Source organism: Podarcis cretensis (assembly GCF_951804945.1).
Source record: "Podarcis cretensis genome assembly, chromosome: 7".
In the NCBI taxonomy this organism is placed as follows: Eukaryota; Metazoa; Chordata; class Lepidosauria; order Squamata; family Lacertidae; genus Podarcis; species Podarcis cretensis.
The window spans coordinates 2,897,533-2,919,183 of NC_137176.1; the positions used below are offsets into that span (position 1 = coordinate 2,897,533).

The 21,651-nt window shown below is 39.6% G+C and overlaps 1 protein-coding gene across 6 annotated transcripts in view; it reads right to left on the minus strand.

The window, feature by feature from the left end:
• CFAP61 (cilia and flagella associated protein 61) overlaps positions 1 to 21,651 on the minus strand; it is a 138,150-nt gene that overhangs the window by 3,644 nt on the left and 112,855 nt on the right. For 5 of the 6 annotated variants that reach the window (XM_079983467.1, XM_079983468.1, XM_079983464.1 and 2 more), the window contains 5 exons: positions 19,114 to 19,406; positions 15,252 to 15,579; positions 14,467 to 14,558; positions 13,713 to 13,918; positions 1,892 to 1,982 (listed from right to left, as the gene is read on the minus strand). In XM_079983467.1, the coding sequence (XP_079839593.1) occupies positions 1,892 to 1,982; positions 13,713 to 13,918; positions 14,467 to 14,558; positions 15,252 to 15,579; positions 19,114 to 19,406 (1,010 nt within the window). Of the gene's footprint in view, positions 1 to 1,891; positions 1,983 to 13,712; positions 13,919 to 14,466; positions 14,559 to 15,251; positions 15,580 to 19,113; positions 19,407 to 21,651 lie in introns of those variants that run through there. The other variant, XM_079983469.1, reaches the window with a different exon arrangement.

The following is a 21,651-nucleotide window of genomic DNA, read 5'->3' on the forward strand; positions in this document are numbered from 1 at the left end:
CTTCAGACTGCAGGTGAGGAATCAAATCGTTTAGTATTCATCTACCTAAAAATCTTCCTGCACATTCACAGCTAGCATTTCAGGGAGGTTTTGACCTGGGTAACTCTCCAACATGCTAGCTTTGCAGTTAAGGGTATCACAAGTAAAAGCAAATAAAGTCGTGTTAAATATAGAGGGCACACTTGCTACGCATACAAACTTTAATAAGGCCGTTGACTTCTCACATGATAGCCTCATAAGAAGCCTTGAAAAATGTTGAAACAAGCTGCATAAAAATGTGTTCACAGAAGTCCTATCTATATCCAGCAACTTCTTATGATGTGCACACATGAATTCTGTTATGAGCAAATTCTGTCTGATTCGGCTCAATGATGAGGGCAGGCCATCATACATATCAAAACTGAGATGACTGGAAGCATTTCCTATTCCCCCATCATGCACCCTGCTATGCTCCTCTTCATACCTGGAAAAGCCTCATCTTCCCATCTATCACGTGTAACCAAGCCATTCATTGCTCCCTTAAAACCCAGATCCGCTTCAGCTTTCCTGTACTACTACAATCAATCAAAATGTTTATTCGGCTTTACGCCCATCATACAGTCTCACCACTTCTGCAGAATTTGTTAACTCTCTCACGCCTCCCTTATATTCTGCTTTCACTCAGGTATGCTGACTACTTGGTGTTTTCAGCCACAATGGAGGACTGCATATGTGAATTAGCCACTATAGATCAAACACCACAAAAATAGCTTCATATAATCTTGCATCACCTGGGACAAAGGTTTTTCAATGGAACCAGTTCACACATCTAACTTGTGTACAGTTATGGTTGCCCCAAAGGATACTGAAATGGACCAGGACACGGGGCAGAAAAGGACCACCAAAAAGGTCATGGGGTTGGTGCACAATTGCATTCTGGGCTTTCTAATTTAGAAGAAATGCAGTGAAGGAGAAACATGACAGAAGCCTATAAAACCATGCATGGTATGAATAAAGTAGATTGAAAGAAGTGAACCTAGGGTCCAACAATGAAGTTGATTGACAGTGGAATCAGAAAAAAAGAAAACAATTCTTCACAGAATGCACAATTTCACTGTCCCACGATATCATGGCCACCTTGCACACTCCCTTGTTCCTGCAATTGAGGGGGCACACCGCCAGAGAACTTTGTGGGGGCCCAGCCCCTTCACTGAATTTTTTTGGAGATCCTGGCCTCCCACCCCCCTACTTGGCACCCCTTGATGGCCAAATTTATTTCAGATAGCAGCCATGTGCATGATCTGGATTGAAAATGCAGTGTGGAGAAAGTTTGTGCAAATGCCATTTCTCCAATGAAAACAGTCACTCTGAAACAGTTATCTTTTAGTAGCAAAAACATGAAGGCACATTCTGGGCCTATGTGGTAAAGTAATGAGGGAAACAGGCATTTGGGTCTGGTAGTGGTACTTTCATTGGGAAAATGATATGGGGGAAAGAGTTTAAAACTTAATTCCTCTGCTCTCCATTCCCCTCCTGTTGCTTTCATGCCCTCACTGCTGGGTTCCTAGAAGAAGTATGTGGGTGGCCACTCTGGAAAGAGATATCTGACTGGATGGATCTTGGATCTGATCCAGCAAGGCTCTTCTCCTGCTTTTATGTTGTTAATCCTAGATAAATTCAGGCAGATATTAAATAGTAGAGAATGTAATAGAGTCATGGGTCCAAGCAGAAGTACCAGCAATAACAGTTGTTCTAAAAGCAGGTGCAGTATTCTCCTCAGAGTTCAAAATTAATGTGGTGGGTCATTAGATTTTCACAAGTAATAAAGAGGAAAATAAAGCAAATGGGAAGATGAAAGCCAAATCTTAAAATGATCACATGATAAAATGCATTTGGTAGCCATTTTCTTTACCTGGACAGATACTAGAATCTGGCGCAGTTCCTTCTTCAGATCAATAAAGCGATCATGATAGATGGTCAAAGCCCAAGGTTCCTTCAAGTAGCTAGTTAAAAAAGAAGAAATTTAGTTAGCGAGTAAGCCTTTCATTAGCCTCTAATAAAGTATTTACCTGCTTTTTTGCTTTTATAAATTACAGTTCTGGACCCATCAGGATAGTTTGTTCATAAAATGCCTCCCATAACAACATGGTCAATCAATTCTTTTAATGGATGTTCCTGATGTACAGCCAGCTTCAGTAATTACATTTAAAGTGGCTTAATTCAGAGCTGTGGCAAGAGCCAGTGAAGAATCCTGATTTTATCAGAATTTAAAAGCTTGAAGACCTGTGAGGAACTGTGTCTCTATTATCTGTCCTCATTTGAGAAAAGCAGATGGCAGGATTAACTGAACTCCTGCATAAACAAATTACATTTGTGTAGACAATGACACAAAGTGTTATTCATCATTAAGGTTTCTGGATTAATAAAGGCCAGAAAAACAGGACACAACAGTGTTGCAATATGTTCCTTGCACTAGTGCACTGAAGCTAAATTGAATTTATCATACAAGGAAATCCTCAGTGTTTATATTCCCTGCAATAAACAACATAAGAGCTATGAAAACCTATTTTCTGGGCAAATAAATATTTATATAAGCCACCCAGGTCTTAAGGGGCAGGGGATAAATATGAATTTTTTTTTTTAGTATAAGCATATAAAATATAAGCATATCTATTTTAGTAACTACTAGGTGCTGTAATATAAAGTAATGACAACTAAGTTAGTAACAAGTAAATGTTATTTCCAAAGGTCAATTTACACAGCCTCTACACTTGCATACAAGGGACACGGGTGGCGCTGTGGGTTAAACCACAGAGCCTAGGACTTGCTGATCAGAAGGTTGGCAGTTCGAATCCCCACGACGGGGTGAGCTCCCGTTGCTCGGTCCCTGCTCCTGCCCACCTAGCAGTTCAAAAGCACATCAAGTGCAAGTAGATAAATAGGTACCGCTCTGGCGGGAAGGTAAACGGCATTTCCGTGCGCTGCTCTGGTTCGCCAGAAGCGGCTTAGTCATGCTGGCCACATGACCCGGAAGCTGTACACCGGCTCCCTCGGCCAATCAAGCAAGATGAGCACCGCAACCCCAGAGTCGGCCACGACTGGACCTAATGGTCAGGGGTCCCTTTACCCTTTCACGTGCATAGGGCTGCCACACATTATCAGGATTTCAAAGTTGCCGCTTCGTCAACGACTTTCAGAGTGTCCTGGTTTTCAGTTTTTGAAAGTAACCCTAATTTATAGAACTTGGACACCTTGCTTTAGTTCAAGGCAAACAATTCAGATAATTTGTTAGCAAGAAGCATAGCTGGAGTGGCCAGGAAAAAGAGCAGAGCTGTTGTGTGGATCAGATCACACAGTTCAAGAAGGTGTAGCTTAAGGGCACATATTACATATGCTGGGATGTGGGAGTGAGGCTTTGTCTTGCAGGCTTCTGCCCCATCTTTCTGTGTAGACAATTCTGTATACAGTTGTGGATTAGCTTCAGCTGGAGACCAGGCCGAGGGTTTGATCCATTATTTCCTACTCAGAGCTGACCAGCCGCAACCCCAGAGTCACCCGCGACTGGACCTAATGGTCAGGGTCCCTTTACCCTTTTAATTTAGGTTCATTAATCTCAATGAGTTTACCCAAAGTAAATGCAACCCCTGGTTTCCAGTCCGTAGGCTAGGAGAGACTCGATATGTTGGTGTAGTGTAATGCTGGAGCCAGTGTGGCACAGTGATTAGAATGTGGGACCAGGGGACCAGGGTTCAATTCCGTCCTGGGCCATGGAACTCACTAGGTGACCTGGGGCCACTCACTGCCTCTCAGCCTAGTCTACCTCACAGGGTTGTTGTATAAATTAAATGAGGAAAGAGAGGAAACGTTTATGCCACCTTGAGCTCATTGCAGGAAAATATAAATGCAATAAAGAAATAGTAACAGAAATAAATTGTGATAGAGTTTCAAACTGGTGAAAAATAGAAACCTATGAGACCTCTCTCAATTCAACAGTGGTTCCAGGAGAATATGGGATTTTAATCATGGATAAAAGACATACAATTTTCAGACTATTTTGTTGAGCTAGTATTCCTCTTCCTATTATATTCAGAAGCCATGAAACAGATTTACTCCTGGACCCATCTACATTTATTAGATGCCAAAGAACAGTAACTACCTGAAGATCTCTGATTTGTTTTGAGGTTTTGTAACAAAAGTATTATTAATAGTGATAACTTATTTGACTTTGTTTTTTATAACAATTGCCTTGGCTTTAATGCTCCTTTTCATTTGCTTTCTACATTGCCAAAATATTTCATTTCCCCCTAACGCAGTGCTTTTTTTCAGGGGTACTCAGTACCAGTGTGTTATGTACTGACGTTCTCACCCTGGGCCAGCAGGGGGATACTGTAGATAGTTATGCAAATAAGGGATCGAAAGTGACGTTCAGTGATTGGATAGTTTTAAGAAAATTGTTACAGTTATATTGTACTGGAGCTCTATATAAGCAGGCTGACTGAACCCTTCAGTTCAGTTCTGTCCTGGCCTGTGAATAAACAAGAGCTGTTTGAAGAATCCGTGTGTCGTCTGATATGTTCACCCACAACTTAACACAGTGCCTCTTTTTTGTTGTTAAAAAGTGTGGCACTTACTGTAACAACTTCATGGTGAGTACCTATTTTTCTAGAAAAAAAGTACTGCCCCTACACAACTTTGCAAAAATCACCAGATTGTATTTGGCCAAAATTTTGCTTTATACTCTGGTCATCTCTCAGCTCGACTACTGCAACCTTCTTCTCCCTGTGAATTCCCTGCCAGATTCCCTGTGAATTCCCTGTCATTTCTATCCAAAATGCTTCCTTGTTTTTTCTGCACACCAAAGGAAGTATTTACTAAGACATAATTTAGTAATGGGGATCATGCTTGCTGGTTTATGTACAGCACTCCCTTTTCCTTATGCTTCAGACTTGTGCACTCCCTTTCCCCCTCCCTTCCATAGTTTGAGATAACTGTAGGGTGGTATGATGTAATAAATGGGCAAACTATGGTTATTACAAATTATACCTTGCCTTCAAACCAGCAAGTGAAAGTGAGCTTTGACGTAGTTTTTAGCTTTTGGTTTGTAGGCAAAGTAGGGCAGCTGACCAACACAGCTTGTCCGATTCAGATGCCACAGCAAGAAACACTAATCCCAAATTATGGAACAGAAAGGGAAGAAGGCGTGTGAGCACATGTAGAAAGAGGGAGAGGGCGGAGGGTGTCAGCCTTCAGGAATTCTCCCAATTACTGAACGATGGTTTAGCAAGCACATGCTTTGAGGATAGAAAAATTGTTATGAATAAAAAAGATCGATTAATTCTGGTACAATGAGCGTTTCTCATTTTCCATGTCGTTAGTACTAATTACAGAGTTAACAGCTATTAATATTCATGAGTTAATGTTCATGAATATTCAAGAAGGGGGAGATTGCTTCTTTTAAAGCCGGTTCACATATGACCAGTGCCAATGAAAAAAAGGCCAGGGATCACATTCTCCCTGGCACCCAACATTTACTCTGCACCAAGGTGTAAATCTGTAAGCCTTCAAGAATTCACAAGTCTAAGAATGCTGCTGCCTGAGGAAAAGGGAAGGGACCAAATATTTTATTTCTTGTTTAGAATGTGTGTAAGCTGTTTCCTACTGAAGGAAGAGGTCAGGGGTCAGCAAACTTTTTCAGCAGGGGGCCAGTCTACTGTCCCTCAGACCTTGTGGGGGCCCGGACTATATGGGGGGGGGGAAATGAACGAATTCCTATGCCCCACAAATAACCCAGAGATACATTTTAAATAAAAGCACACATTCTACTCATTCTACTCATGTAAAAACACGCTGATTCCCGGACGGTCGGCAGGCTGTATTTAGAAGGTGATTGGGCCGGATCCAGCCCCCGGGCCTTAGTTTACCTACCCATGGGCTAGCCTACCTAGTGCCCTTTGGGGTGGGACAGTTAACTGGAGAAGGCAGCTAAATCCCTTTTCTAAGGCTGTTGAGATTATGACAACCTTTTTGCACAAAGTGAAGTGCTGCTGGCTGAGGAGCTGCCATCCAACTGCTGCAAAAGAAAGTAGATGCTGAAGAAGAAGAAGAAGAGGAGGAGGAGGAGGAGGAGGAGGAGGAGGAGGAGAGTTGATTTTGGGACATTTGAAGGACCTAAATTAGATTTTTAAAGCCTGGTCATTTTGTTTGACCAGCTCAATATTAATTATGGCCTAAAAAAAACCCCAACAACCTCCTGTGTATTTGCTTGAGACTGTGTGGGTCTGCATGTCTGATATGCAGAAGCAATTAAGTAAAAACAAATGATAAGAATCAGGAAAATCGCAGCAAAATCAGGCAACAGAAAGATCTAAAATAAATTTTTACAGCCTGCTAAAATAAAAATGTCTTCAGTTTCTAACAAAAATGGCTTAAGGTAGGGGGCCTGACATATATTCCAAATCTGAAGCACACTACAGAAGGAGTCCTGTCATTCATGCTTGGGATGGCACTGAGAGAGGAACTATCTGAATCCTGAATCCAGTAAACCCTCTAGCTAAATATAACCTGTGTTTCTCACCCTCAGTCTCCTATCTGCATCAATAGGAGTATAGCATCTAGATCAAGGGAAGTAATAGTGCCACTGTATTCTGCTCTGGTCAGACCTCACTTGGAGTACTGTGTCCACTTCTGGGCACCACAGTTCAAGAAGGACACTGACAAACTGGAACGTGTCCAGAGGAGGGCAACCAAAATGGTCAAAGGCCTGGAAACGATGCCTTATGAAGAACGGCTAAGGGAGCTGGGCATGTTTAGCCTGGAGAAGAGGAGGTTAAGGGGTGATATGATAGCCATGTTCAAATATATAAAAGGATGTCACATAGAGGAGGGAGAAAGGTTGTTTTCTGCTGCTCCAGAGAAGCGGACACGGAGCAATGGTTCCAAACTACAAGAAAGAAGATTCCACCTAAACATTAGGAAGAACTTCCGGACAGTAAGAGCTGTTTGACAGTGGAATTTGCTGCCAAGGAGTGTGGTGGAGTCTCCTTCTTTGGAGGTCTTTAAGCAGAGGCTTGACAACCATATGTCAGGAGTGCTCTGATGGTGTTTCCTGCTTGGCAGGGGGTTGGACTCGATGGCCCTTGTGGTCTCTTCCAACTCTATGATTCTATGATTCTATCTACAATACAGGGATAATAACTCTGATCTCAATGCATGTAAAAGCATTTTATGCAGATTAAAGGGCTAAATAAATACTAAATATTATTTAACAGTTTGCAATTGACATTCAAAAAGGACAGGAATATGGAATATACATTAACAACTGCTCAAAGGTTTACCTAATCAAGTTTAATTATAAATTTTTAGTACAAGGAAGCTTTTCAAATTCTAATCCCTGGATTTCTTGGTAGTCTAGCTGCTCATTAGGAGCACAGTTATTCATTAAAAACCTAGTGATGTAATACAGAAAATAAATATCGAATGCTTCCAAATATTCATTGGCCATTTATATTTATCTTTTATACACGTATGAATAGTATGATTCAAGGTTAGGATTTTTTTTTTTTTTAATGATCTTTATTAAATTTTCAAAAGATTACAAATAACAGAACAGAAAAAGAAAAAAAGAGGTAAGAAAAAAGTAAAAAGTCTCGAGAAAAAAACCAAAAAGCAACAAAAAAGGTTTCCACCTTTTAAGCTCATTTTCCTTAACTTCTTTTCAAGACTTCCCCATATCTCCCCTTATTGTATTCCATCTTCAATTGTTTAATCAAGCAAGCTTTCCACTTAATATCCTAAAACATAATTTATTTAAAATCACTTAACCCTAGTTTAATTAAGATAATTTTTTATAATAGAATTAAGCTTTAATTCATTAATATACCTTAGCCATTTATTAAAATATATACCTTAGCCCTATATATAGAGAAAAAGAATTAAAAAAAAGAGAAAAAATATGTACCCTTCCTAAGATTGCCACTATTTCCCCTCCACCGATTCCCCATTTTTGTAATAATAAAAAATTTTTATACTCCTGAAGCGGAAAAAAAACAGACCCCCTTCGGACTGTTAGGTCCCACCCTTCCCTCCCCGGTTTCCATCCCTAGCGCAAAAGCCATTTGGTCCATCTTTTTAGCCTGGTAATCTTACGTCCGAGGCACGCAAGTCTCTCTCAGTCCCATTCAGCCGGTTTCTTCGAAAGTCTCTCTTACTTAACACCCAGGGTCAAAGATGTATTTTGTCGGTGCTGACCGTGATTCTTCCAATGAGACCTACTTGTTTACAGGTGGTGCTCCAACACTGTTTCCAAAATCTATATGTCCCAACTAGTCCAACTTTCACCTTGGTCAATTTAAGGTTCTTCTTAGCAGGTCTCCAGTTCTCTTTTCTCTTCTGTATCATCTCAGCCATCCCTTCTTTCAGCTCCTCCTGTTTGGCAGATATCTTCTCCTCCTCAATCTTTAATTCTTTTTCTTGTCCAGCTGCCTGTGTTTTGAGCAGCGAGTCCTTTTCCAATTCAGTTGGTATATCTTCAGATAACTTCGGGTTTGAAGGGCTCGTAGACAAAACAAGGCCTTTCTCATTCCTCTCTAACAACTTTCCCACGAGAGAGATCAGCTTTTTCAAGTCAGCACGTATTTCCTGTATTCCCTGTTTTAGTTCCATTCTTGTAATGTCCAAGAATCCCCTCTAGAGGGATTCTGGTTACTTAATGTTCTTTTCCCCTCCGACCCAAAAGTCAAATTTGTTTGTAACAATCTTTCTTTGTTTTCAATATTTTGTAGCAATATGACCGGTTAAAGTTTCAACTTCAATTCTTCCAACTTTGACAGCTAATTTGACAGCTGTCAAAGGTTTCTATAAATCCTCAGCAGGCTCTTGACTCGGGTTGCTCCCGGGCTTGAGAAGAATGGTACTTAGTTCAAATAAAGTAAACTCTAGTCCTCCAGCACATTAGCTTAGTCCTTTTAAATCCGTGGAATTTGTATCTTTATCCAATCCCGGCGGCTCTTTCCGCGACCTTAGTTGACAGGTCCTTGCTTTGAGCTATTTACAATAGGGGGGAGACGGACTTCCTTTTTTTTCAGCTCCCCCGCTCGCGCCGAATCCAAAGCCAAATATATTGTAATCCAATTTTCAAATTACTCACGGGTTGTTGTTCTTGCTTTTAAGTCCAAATTTAGTAGGAAGAAGTCAGCGCTGACTGAAGAATGGCTTGCGGCTTCGCTCGGCAGGGGAAGCGAAGGACTCACAGCACCACGCCACTCCCTGGCACCCGATCCGTAGCCTTTAAAAAGGCTCCTTCACGAGTCGGGAGGGCGCTTATGGTGCCCGCTGAGTCACCATGTCCACGGGCTCCGTGCCTGTGGTTTTTAAGGGTCCCCGTGTCGCCGGCACGGCAAGACCCAACCCCCTGCTAAGCCGATTCCCTCTGGAGCTCGGAGGGAATCCGCCATTAGCCAGTCGCGCCAACCCGGAAGCCTCCTCAAGGCTAGGATTTAATTCTAGCAGAATAGGAAAGCTGTTAGGGCTTTCATGTATTACTTTGCCTTTATTCTGTCTTTTCAAAAAATGCACACCTATTTACCTCTAATTAGGGTGCAAAGTGTACTGAGTGGCATTAGGCATATTCAGCCATGCTCACAGCCTCTCTTTTTGACAGAAAGGAAAATTGATGGCAACCTTAAGGAAGCCTTCAGGGTGAACTGAAGCGTTAAGGTGGAATCCTTTTCAATACAAACATGTCCCGATAATGCTTTGGAACTACCAGATTCCACAGAACTGCACATCATGTTCTGGCTTTGAGTAAACAACAAGCCTGATGTTTTGAACGTCTGTTTTACATCTAATCTTCATATTCAGCATCCATCCCAGGTTTAATATAATCCCTTAATTGCAATGAGGATTCTCTCTGTAGACTTTTTTAATGCATATATTTTATCAGTACTGTAAAAATAAAAGGAAAGCCACACACTGTGTGTCCCCCACCCTGCTTGCTTTACGGATATCTTTGTAATATTTTCCCCCTATAACACTATAATTATATAATTTAAGAGTCTATTACTCACAACTAACTAAGAGGCATTGTAAAAAGTTACTATTGTGTTTGGGTTGAAATTTATTATTAACAACTAGAATATAATTGGAAAAATATTGGAAGAGTTATTCAACTAGGTTTCAGCAAATGGCTGAGGAAAATGTGGCAGACTGCCTTGATGAATAAGTGAACATGTTTTAGGCATCTGTGAGACTGGAAAATATGCTCAACAGATGGTTTTTCTGTCACTTGATCTCCTTTTTTGTTGGAACAGGGTTAAATCTGAAGAATATTTACAGCCAGAAGTGTTAGTGATGATTTAATAACGTCTTGGATATATTTTGATTGGAAATATATTACAGGTATATTATGGGAGAGGTGGATTACATTTTCTATTAACGTTTGTGTTAAATTTTACTTGACTCAATTTGTTAATCTCTTCTTGTTTTTATCCTTTCTGTATGTATTTTCACTTGGTAAAATTCATTAAAAATGGAGGTAGGGGAAGAAAATTCTATCACGAAACTTCTTAACAACATTAGTAACATCCTCTTCATAGTCCAATGCAAGTATTATTATATGTACTTTGATTCTACCCATAACGATCAAATACCATACAAGTGTATGAGTAGATAGCATTTGGAAATATGAGAGTATTGCCAGACTCCTCTAGGTCTCACTTATATAGGATATGGGCCACAGGAAAAGCTGTTACACATGTAATATTTCCATGTATGACTCATTCATGTGTTAATCTTAACATGTCAGTAATCAATAGTCCAGGTGGGTGCAACACTAGCAAGCTCATGTTACATGCAATGGGCAATGGGCAAAGTGCATTAAAATACAACCAATTAGCCACGCAGAGCAAGCTTCCATTGGCTGAGAGATTACCAAGTGGTCTGCATCTGATTCAAATCATGCCTTTGGTACCTGCAACTAGACAAAGGGGATTGTGTTTGTATGTGTCCCGAGAGACAACTGGGAAGTGGGTACTGGAACTTGTACCTGTGCTGCATTGATAACAAATAGGACAGGGATTCATTTGTGAGTATGATTTCATTCTAAATCTCACTATACTTCAAGGAACGATAATCATCTGCATTGATATTCAAAAGTGCATTACCATGCCTACTTTCCAAATTGCTGAAGCAATTTTACAAAACTGAAATCAATTTACATTTCCAGTGCAGTGGTAACTATCAAATGTAAAGGAAAAGCTCCATAAAAGTGTAGCTAACATCATGAACTCAACTGAGGTACAACAGTCTAACTTGTATATGCAATACAAGATAAGTCACACTGTTATAACTCACAGGATGCATGTCTGTTGGGCCTAGTTGTCACTGTTAATTCAGAAATTTAATTAATTTTGAAACAATATTGCTATCATGAAATCTAGCTCTACAGGGTTGAAGCCTTCAACCTGATGAGTGCAAGGCAGTGAGAAAATTCATGGTTAGATATGGCCTCTAATTTAAAAGATAATTTGCATGTCATAGACAGGCAAATTAACTCCCAGGTGACAGCTGTTTTACTGAGTTCATAGGGCAATGGATTTTGTGTAGAGGAAAAATATAATCCTGCTACAAAAGGATAAAAATAAGCACTCTTCTGCCTTACAAAAAAAAGAGTCAAAAAGTACGGTATGCTTAACAGTACTACTGACAAATTTTATTTCTTTATTAAAACAATTTATATACTACTTAACTACAATAGTCTCTAAGCAGCTTCTAAAGACACAATATAAAAAGAAAAATCAGCTAAAACTATAAAATAAAATTTCAATTAAAATGCTTCCTGGAATTAAAAAAAAAAATCCCTTTTCAGAAGGAGCCGGAAGTTCAGAAGGGGTGGAATACAGTACTAACTTTATTGTATCTTTTTCCTAAACTTGTTATCTCCTCCAACCATGGGGAAAGCTACAATAAAAATTAAACAAAACAAGCCAAAACTAAATAAATAAGCCAATATAATATTTTTGTATTTCCTGCCCAAGAAAACTATACAATTAGATAATCCACAACCCTATTTCCAAAAAAGCAAGAAAGATGCCGTGACCTCCCTGTTGAATAGATACCTATGTAAATTGGATATTTTGATAAATTTCCTTGCGCTATTGTGGCATTAATGATACTACCAGGATTATGTAAAAATTTCAAGAGGCTTATGTTGCTTGCTACAACCATCTCTGCTGTCTTGCAGGTAACAGGCAAGCCAGCAGAGAATACTTGCATAAACAGGTACCACTGTGGCAGGAAGGTAAACAGCGTTTCTGGGTGCTCCAGCACTCGTCACGGTCCTCCATGCACCAATAGCTGTTTAGTCCTGCTGGCCACATGACCCAGAAAGCTGTCTGTGGACAAACGCCGGCTCCCTTGGCCTGAGGCAAGATGAACACCACACCCCACAGACCCCTTGGACTGGACTTAACTGTCCAGGGGTCCTTTACCTTTACTTGCATGAGTATTAGTTGCAGGGCATTTTTTTCATCTGGAACTTGCCAGAACTCAGTTCCAGCACCTCTCAGGTGGGCACCACTGCCATTATAAGAGCATGAGGGAGGCGTTAATGGTGAGTTCTGGCACCTCTTTTTCTAGAAAAAGTAGCATGAGGTAGTAGTCAACTAGGTTTTACTCAGAGTAGGCTTCCTGATATTAATGGATGTAAATTAGATGTATTCATTGATTTTAAGAAGTGTACTCTGAGTAAAACTTAATTTTTACTCAGAGTAACACCACCCATGGTCTCAAAGCATACTGATACTGGGAATTTCCATCACCAGCACTGAATGCAGATCGGTTATTAATAGTGTTTGCTCTATACTACAAATCATCAATGAAATGGACTAGATTCTTACTATGGGGAGGCCTGGGTTCAGTTCCTCACTCAGCCATGAAGCTCACTGAGTGGCTTTGGGACAGCCTCCAACTCTCAGCGTAACATACTTCACAGGCTTGTTGTGAGGATTAGTGGAAAGCAGGGGCAGGGAAGAGGACAATGCCTTTATCACCAGCAGCTTCATCATTTTATGAGTATGCCACATTTCCATGGTAAAATGTTAAGTTGTGGGTGAACATATCAGACGACACAGCGATTCTTCAAACAGCTCTTGTTTATTCACAGGCCAGCAGAACTGAACTGAAGGGTTCAGCCAGCCTGTTTATATAGAGCTCCACTAGAACGCAACAGTAACCACTTTCTGTAACTATCCAATCACTGAACGTCACTTTCAATTCCTTATTTGCATATGTGGACCTGAGTGAAAACTATCTACAGTATCCCCCTGCTGGCCCAGGGTGAGAACTTTAGTACATAACATAAACCATGCTGAAGTCAGCTCAAGTTTCATTGGAATAGCACTGTAAATATTAAACCCCCCCCATGCAAACCAGATTGCTAAAACTGCTGCGACACTTGTACACTCATTCAGCATCCATTGGCTCACATTGAAACATTAAATTCCTAGAAGAAAAAGTAAGGTGTAACTGTTAAATAAATGAATGATAAGTCAATTAGTCCGGCAGTACCAGGGGAGCTGGGATTTATCTGTGCAGTGCTCTCCATGGACCTTGTGTTCATCTAACCAGACAGGGGTTCTTATTTCTGCTCCTGCCTACAACCAGGAGGAGGAGCTTTGCCAAAAGTGCCCCAATAATAACTGAATTAAGACAGACTTTATGTACTAAAATTAACTCACCTGTAGAGATCTGTGATCAGTCCTTCCCTCCAGCGAGAACAAAGATTATTAAGAAGACGCTCGTGCTGTGCAAATAAACAGATGTAGTTGGAGACAGGAACAGGATCCTTTGAAAAGCAGGTAATTGTTTCTATCATACTGTACTGGTTGACATGTATTCTGAAGTAGTTTCCCTTTATTGCATCTCCTGTTGTGATTGCCATCCCCTGTGATAAATTAAGAAAACAGTTGTGACAGCAGACAGAGGAAAACAAAGTTGGACAGCATATTGCTAAAGAGGGATTAGCAAACTCTGAGGTGTTTTATCATCAATACTCTTGGATATCTAGGAAGTCATAATTCTCTGTTGTGGGTTATACACAATAACACCGTCTGTCTTGCTATTCAATGCAAAATTAGCTGTGGTTAAATGTTAAGGGTGGTACTCAGCTAAGTTATACTCAGAGCAGACCCATATCTGGCAACCTCAGTGAATCTACTCTGAGTAGGACTGTCACTGAATATCACCCTTAGTGTCCTGTGTTTTTACTGAAGAGGACATACACCAGGACACCCACAAGACTGGAGGGCACTGAGGAAGGTTGTCACCTTATCCTAAACACAGAGAGAACTTCAAGTGGTAAAGTTTTCACTATCATTGCATCGCTATGTTCAGCTTACAATACAGCCACAGATTTCCTAGAAAACTGAAAGCTGCAGCAGTACCAGATCACATAGGCCTGCTTTACACGACTCACATATTTTTAGAACTTACGTAATTAGGTTGTGATTCTTGTACATCCAAGCGAGAAGGAATTCCAGGTTTAAAAATATGCACATAATTATATTTTCCAGGTAGAACACCACCTGTCAGAAGCAATGAGAGGTGTTGTGAAGATCTCTATAATGGCTGCCAGCATATGTGACAGCTAATTTGTTAATCATAAAATATGATAATTCCACGTTTTAAACTCTTTGTTACAATTTTTTTTTGTTATTTCTAAAACAATGCCATGGTGATTGGAGCAAGAACAGGTAGTACCTTGCTGTTGTTTCATAGGTTCATCTGAACCATGTGTAAGCACCTAGAACCCCTGGAATCTTACACAGCTCAGTGATAGTGGCGGCATGCAACTATATCTATATATGAATTTGCACTTGACATCTATGCCAGATGTTCATGAGAAAAAATTCTGCCTGGGGAAAAAATCCTCTTGATATTAAAATATAGGAACAATAGTTTTCTAAAACTGATACTTTATACACCTTATACCAGGGGTTGTCAGCCTGGTTCCTACCGCCCACTATTGGGTGTTTCAGGATTCTAGGTGGGCTGAAGGGGGTTCTACGGCACAAGCTGAATCCTCCTTCCATCGAGCACTGGTGGGCGGCAAGGAAATTTTACCACCAAGAAAGATGCATTAGTGGGTGGTAGGTATAAAAAGGTTGACTACCCCTGCCTTATACAAATGTTAATTTCCTTCACTTCACATTTCATGCTACACAAGATGAAAATATTGTAGAAATGCTAAACAATGAAAAGGAATGTTCTTGGCCCACCTTGAACTTTGCATCCCTTGTATATAGGGATGAGTCTATCCAAATCTTCTGGGGGTTCAAAAACTGGCTCCAAAGTTGGATCAAAAAGATTTAGCATGGTTGCAGCAAGCTGGAAGCCAACCTCTTTTGAGCTGAAATTGCTGTGTGTCCATTCATTGGCATAGTATATATTGGAGAACTTGGTTAAAGAACCTGCAGCTCTGATGGCGATATCATTAGTATGGAAGTTGGTATCAATCACAAGCCTCCCGTCGTAAACTAGACATGCATCATTAATTGCCTTGAAGGTCTCATAATCCACTCTTTTTTCAGTAAAGTTAAAGAATGCCTAAAAATAAGGCAGTAATTAGTCATCCTATAAAACAGGCAGAGCCAACATGGTGCCCTTCAGATGCAGCTACACTAATCATCATGCTTGAAGGCACCCACTTTCAGCTAAGGGGCAGTGCCTTTGAGTCTGCAATCTGCAGGGATCAGCTGTGCAATTCCCATGGGGAACTCTGTCACACAGCTGATGCAGTTGCATCTCTACCTGCCTCACACCTGACGTCGCATATGATGTCAGGTGTAGGACAGGTAGTTATGGTTTGGAGAAAATGGCTTGTGGGCCAAATTGGGACTCATGCCGGACCAAATGTGACCCTTGGGCTGGAGGTTCCCCATCCCTGCCATAAAGGCAATCCACTGGGGTTATTGTGCCCCATTGAGGGACATCAAGTTATCAAGTCCACACATATGTTAGAGAAGGTGCAACAACTTAGGCACATATTTTCATATGCATTGGGAGTGACTACTGCTTCATGCATTTTAGTTATGTGTCTTTGAGGAGATCTCAGAAATTATGGGGTGAGAAATATTGATGGATCCAATTAGCGCTTATTAGCTTAAATAAAGCTCTGTTGTCCAAGGATCTGATTATTTGCTTGATAGTAGCTGGTAGGCTTGAGGCTGCTAAAAAATGGAAGTCTCCTTGGACATTGTCATGGTATGAAAGGGTGTGGAGCATAGCCCAGCAGAAAAAACAGACTTGTTCTGTTTAGGGCAATTGGAAATAACAAACACTGAAACTTTTGATACAACTTGGAATAGATTTATTCATTTATTTATCAGTAGAGGTGGATCTGGCCAAAATGCTCCATATTCTAAAGACATACATGGTCTGACATATGTCCGCCATGTTGATTCTCTTGATTAGAGATATCAAATTTCCAGTGATATTCTCCTTAATCTAATTCAATAAGATCAGTACAAGGGGTAGTCTCAAAGTAAATTGCGTCACTGCTATTATTATATGTATAGTTTCCCTCCAAAAATCATAGGTGACTCGACATTCCCACCACATATGTAATAACTGCACAGTTCTGGTTAAGCACTTCCAGCATTTAAAATGATTTATGAGTAGATTTTATTGAACCTAGCTCAAATTAAGTACCAGCATAAAAGCTGTTTATATTGAGCTTTTCTTACTGATAAGCTGAGTTAGGACTCTCTCACAGAGCTCCAAATCTTGACCAATTTCTGCTCGGAAATACTAAACCCCAGATCTCTTTTCCACCTTGTTCTGATTACTGAGTCCCTTTCCCTAAATCCATTAACTATTTATAATTTTTGGTCGAAATACTTTTTGCCGTATTATCTGATGTAATTTCCCCCCTAGGAACCATACCTTACCACACAGGTTGAACCTACAAATTTAGACAGCAGATATTGGAACCACGGGAAAATCTGTTCTCTTGTTTTTTTGACTAATTACATGTCTTATTAACATCAGTCCATTATTTACTAGATACCCAAATTTATATATCACATTTTTTTCCTAGTTAACAAAATCCAACAGCTGATTGACTCAGATATGATGACTTAATATAGATAAAAGTACAAAATTTCCCATTTGTACTTGACCCATTTTTTCAATAATGAATGTGGAATTTAACTTTGTTTTAATAAATTTCCCCTCTCATTTTCAGACGTTCACCTTAATGTTTCAAATGGGGCATTAAGTTGTCCAACTGATATGAATCTTTACCTTATCTTGTGCAAGCCATATTTTTAATCAAATCAGCTAGTATTATTGGTTACTCTTGTGAGACATTTATCCTGCTATATACATTTATCAAGAATTTTCTGCCAAACATTTGGTTCCTGTGTATTCATTGTATGATCACAGTCTTGCTAGCATTTATCTGAGGCATTCATGACAAATTCAGTTTTTCCTATTTACAAAAATCCACTTTTATTTTTTGAACAATAGTTCCCTCTCTTTTTGATACTGTTACCTAATTTTATACAGACGTGTATAACCAGTTGGTTACTAATTTCCAACGTATAATGTTGAGCAAAGGGACCCCAACTGAAACAATTTCCACTTTCTGATTGTGTATTTTATATGCTGATACAGCTCCATACTTGTCAATTATTTGGAACCCATGATTTAAAGATTCCCTAGGGCTTTCTAAAGACAATGTGGCATCAGTTGTATATAGGAAGATCCTAATCTGACCCATTTTAAGCTTGATCCCTCGTATTTGTGAATCTTCCTTTGTTGCAATGGTGAATGGTTCAATTGCCATAGCAAATTGGAATAGGGAAGGCAGATAGCCTTGTGCTGTAATTTTCTTAAATTAAATTGCTCTGTTTTATTGTCTGAAATGCTTTGTAAATTAGGAAACCCATACTGTTCTTTCTGGGACTCTTTCCCCTTTGGGTATCTTTTTGGTGACATCTTAACTGAGAAAGATGTAATCTTACTGCTCCATAAATTTCTGACTTATGTACAAAACACAGTAATCCATTAATTTATCCTATTTCTTCCTTTCATTATTAGCATAAACAAACATAAGCAAAACCAAAAACATAGCATATAGTTACAATTTCCTAAGCACTCCCCAAGTATTAATTTAATTCATCAGTTGACTCTAATCAACATTTAAACTAAATAATTAATCAAAACACCAATTATATTATTTTAATGGGGGGAAGAATACATTAATTTAACTCCTCAGTTAAGTAATTTCTCACCTATCAAATGCACTTGACCATAATGTGTGCATTTTGATAATCATCTGAATGTATGTCCACTGAAAATAATGAAATGCAGATGGAGAACATCTGTATCCAGATGGGCACCCAAGTGATATCATTCACCTACACTGAATTAATATTCAACAGGGTGTTGATTTTGAATGTGCATCTAGATCCACATTCTTTTTCTCAGCTGGTCAAACATAATTGCACAGGGCTAGGCTTGGAGGGCGTTGAAACCACAAACAGAATGCGAAAGCATTTTCTCCTTCCATGCACACCTTCACCTTCAGAGTGAGGGCGATGAAAAAGGCTTCATCTAGCATGACATAATCATATAGCTTCACGTGGTATGAGTTTTAACCAAATGATTCCTGATTAGCTTATGACTCTTTAAAGGGCAGGGGCTGCTGAAGGAACAGCAATTTGGAGAAACATTTACTGCTTTAGATGTGAAAAAATAGGCACAGGGAACAGTGGGGGGTTGGTTTTTTGGTGGATCTTCCCACCTCTCTACCAGCAACTTTTGCATCAAAACCTGAACTTCATGACAATTTGGCAAAGCAATACCTTTAATTATCATTCTGACATGGGCTCAGTTCTCAGAAAACAGCAACATTTTTAAATGAACATTAAAATAAAAACAAGTTATGAAAATTTATTTTAAAAGTTGATTTGTGTTTTAAAAGTTCAGCCACCACAAGGAAATGCCCCTGAACAGCTCTTTTTCATTTCATTGTACGAGAGGATGTCCCTGTGGATTGTTGCATCCTTTTAATTCAATAGTTCAGTGTCTCTGCTTAATGGAAGGATGTTACATAACAAAGACATATATACTTACAGAACACTGCAATCTGAATGGCTTTGTATTAGTAGTGAAAGATGCAAACTCAATTGGGTCCGGGTGGGTGCCATCATTCCACTGAGCCAGCAGACTGTCATGATACACAGTCACACCAGCTCTGGACAGGGCTCTCTGGACAGCATTTTCTATTGCGTTGTTATTAAGAGAAGTAACATTTGAGCATAATGGAGGATGCACAAGATGTATGAGGCTGCCATTAATTCCTAATGATAAGAGAGCTGCTATAGTAGTGTAAATGTCAATTGTATTCCCATAGACAATAACATTCCCTGGGAGGGCAGAAAAGAGAAAAAAATAATTTAAGACATATAATAAAAACCTTATTAGTGTAACTCAGATGATAATAATACTGAACTGATCTGTGACCCTCTTGTTGCTCTGATGCTATGAAGTAAACAATGTTACCTAGCAACAGTTGCTAGGATAATTTAGTGAAGACTCTACAGAATACATCCGACAAAGTAGCAAGCACTTAACACAGAATTGGACATTAATTATGCCCCCAGATTTTGAAACCCTTTAGTCTGAGAACCTTTTTTTTTTGGGGGGGGGGACCTTTAGCAAGCTCCTTTACCCAGCCATTTCTCATCTTTTGTTTGGTTACAGTACTTTCAAATAAAAATTAAAAGTCCTGCAAAAAGGATATGGGGAATTGGGGGAGGGGAGAGAAGAAGTAACATAGCTATCAGAACTCAGAGGATTCTCTCTCATCATTCTCTCTCATCAACCAGGGAAAAAAATGTGTGTTTCTTACATATCTATCATTTCCTCGTGTTTCTTTTCCTTGGTCAAATATAATGAAATCCACAATGGGCAGGGAACATTCACTTAAGGAGTTGGGGACTTGCTGTAGGAAACCCCAAAGAAACTGAAGGCCTGTCTAATAAATATGTATAGGGCTCATTCCAAGCAAAGTTAAGCTTTCTAGCATTATACTGTATTTTGGGGTGTAGGTCCTAAATAAAGTGTGAATGGGTTAGATGCACAGGAGAAATGAAGAGGGAACTTACTCAGGAGCCCTGGTTAGCTGCAGTTGTTAGTGGTAAACTTGGGTTTGCTGCCTCACAATTTGTAAAGTGGTCCTTAATCCCACTTAATTTAAAACAAAAAGTTAGGCATGTAATTCTCTTTTGCCCATTGAAAGAAAGGGATTGCCATGTTCATAAGTTTCCATTATGCGCACATGGTGTACAAACCAGGGCTAACTCCTGACTAAAGAAAGCTTAGTCAATGGCCTGGTTTACTTCTGTGGAGGCTGGTCCATAAGAGCAAATGCGGTACTGCCCAATCAACTTAAGTTTGTCTTCAACCAACCCACACCTGCCTGCCTCTTTACTTATAACTGACTCAGGGGGGTGGCCCTGGCTATCATCTTCCTCTTCCTTAGTCTCTGTGTTGCCCTTGCAGAACTCGGCAGGGAGATCGGGACAAAACCAGAATTAGTTGGCTCAGGCTATCATTGTCTTTGGCTCCATCTGCTGTTGGCCTCCTTGCCTTCTGCTGCACTATTCCCGATGGGCACCAGCCACCCCTGGTTTAGCTGATTTAGAAATTAAATGTGCATATTAATTAAAAACATATTTATGAAGCAAAAATACTTTATTTTTCAAGTTATATATTTATTATTTTACTTGTAAAATTACTATCCTGCCCTTCCTCCCAAAGGAGCTCAAGGCAGCAATGTTTGTATTACAGCAAGATTAATATTAGAATACTTATTCTATTGTATGTGTGAGGGGGGATGCCTCTTCGAGATGACACCCACCATATGAAGCTGTTATAAGCACTTACATTAAAAATACTTTTTTAAAAAAATTCCATTTATTACCTAATTAAACAGGGGACCCTTTTGGATGAGCAAAAAGTTGATTAAATGTAATTAGTATTTAGCTGGAGGTACAATATGAACTCCCTATGGTTGGTTTTCTTCTTTACAGAAAACTGATTCCTGATACATTTACAAATATTCAAAATTAGAGAATGGTCAAAACAGACATTCCTTTCAATAGTATTAAGTTTTCTAATTATTTTGTTGTGACTGTCCTGACACGCATGAGAATTGTCTGGGACTATTTTATTCATTGTTGGCAGTATTTAGAGATGTTACAAAGCAATATTCATTTCAAATCCTACTATAAAATCAAAAGTAGTATTGAAGATATTCTGCTATGTTAACACTGCTGAATTAGGGTAAGTAACAAAGAAATAGTTTTGGAATTTGACCACAATCCAGTCCTTCATAAAAAGGCATGAGTGGTGTAGCTTTGGAGTTGCATTTAAAAAAAATATTTACCGTATTTTTCACTCTATTAGACGCACCAGACCACAAGACGCACCTAGTTTTTGGAGGAGGAAAACAAAAAAAAAAATATTCTGAATCTCCAAAGCCAAAACAGCAAGAGGGATCGCTGCGCAGTGAAAGCAGCAATCCCTATTGCTGTTCTGGCTTCTGTGATAGCTGCGCAGCCTGCATCCGCTCCATAAGACGCACACACATTTCCCCTTACTTTTTAG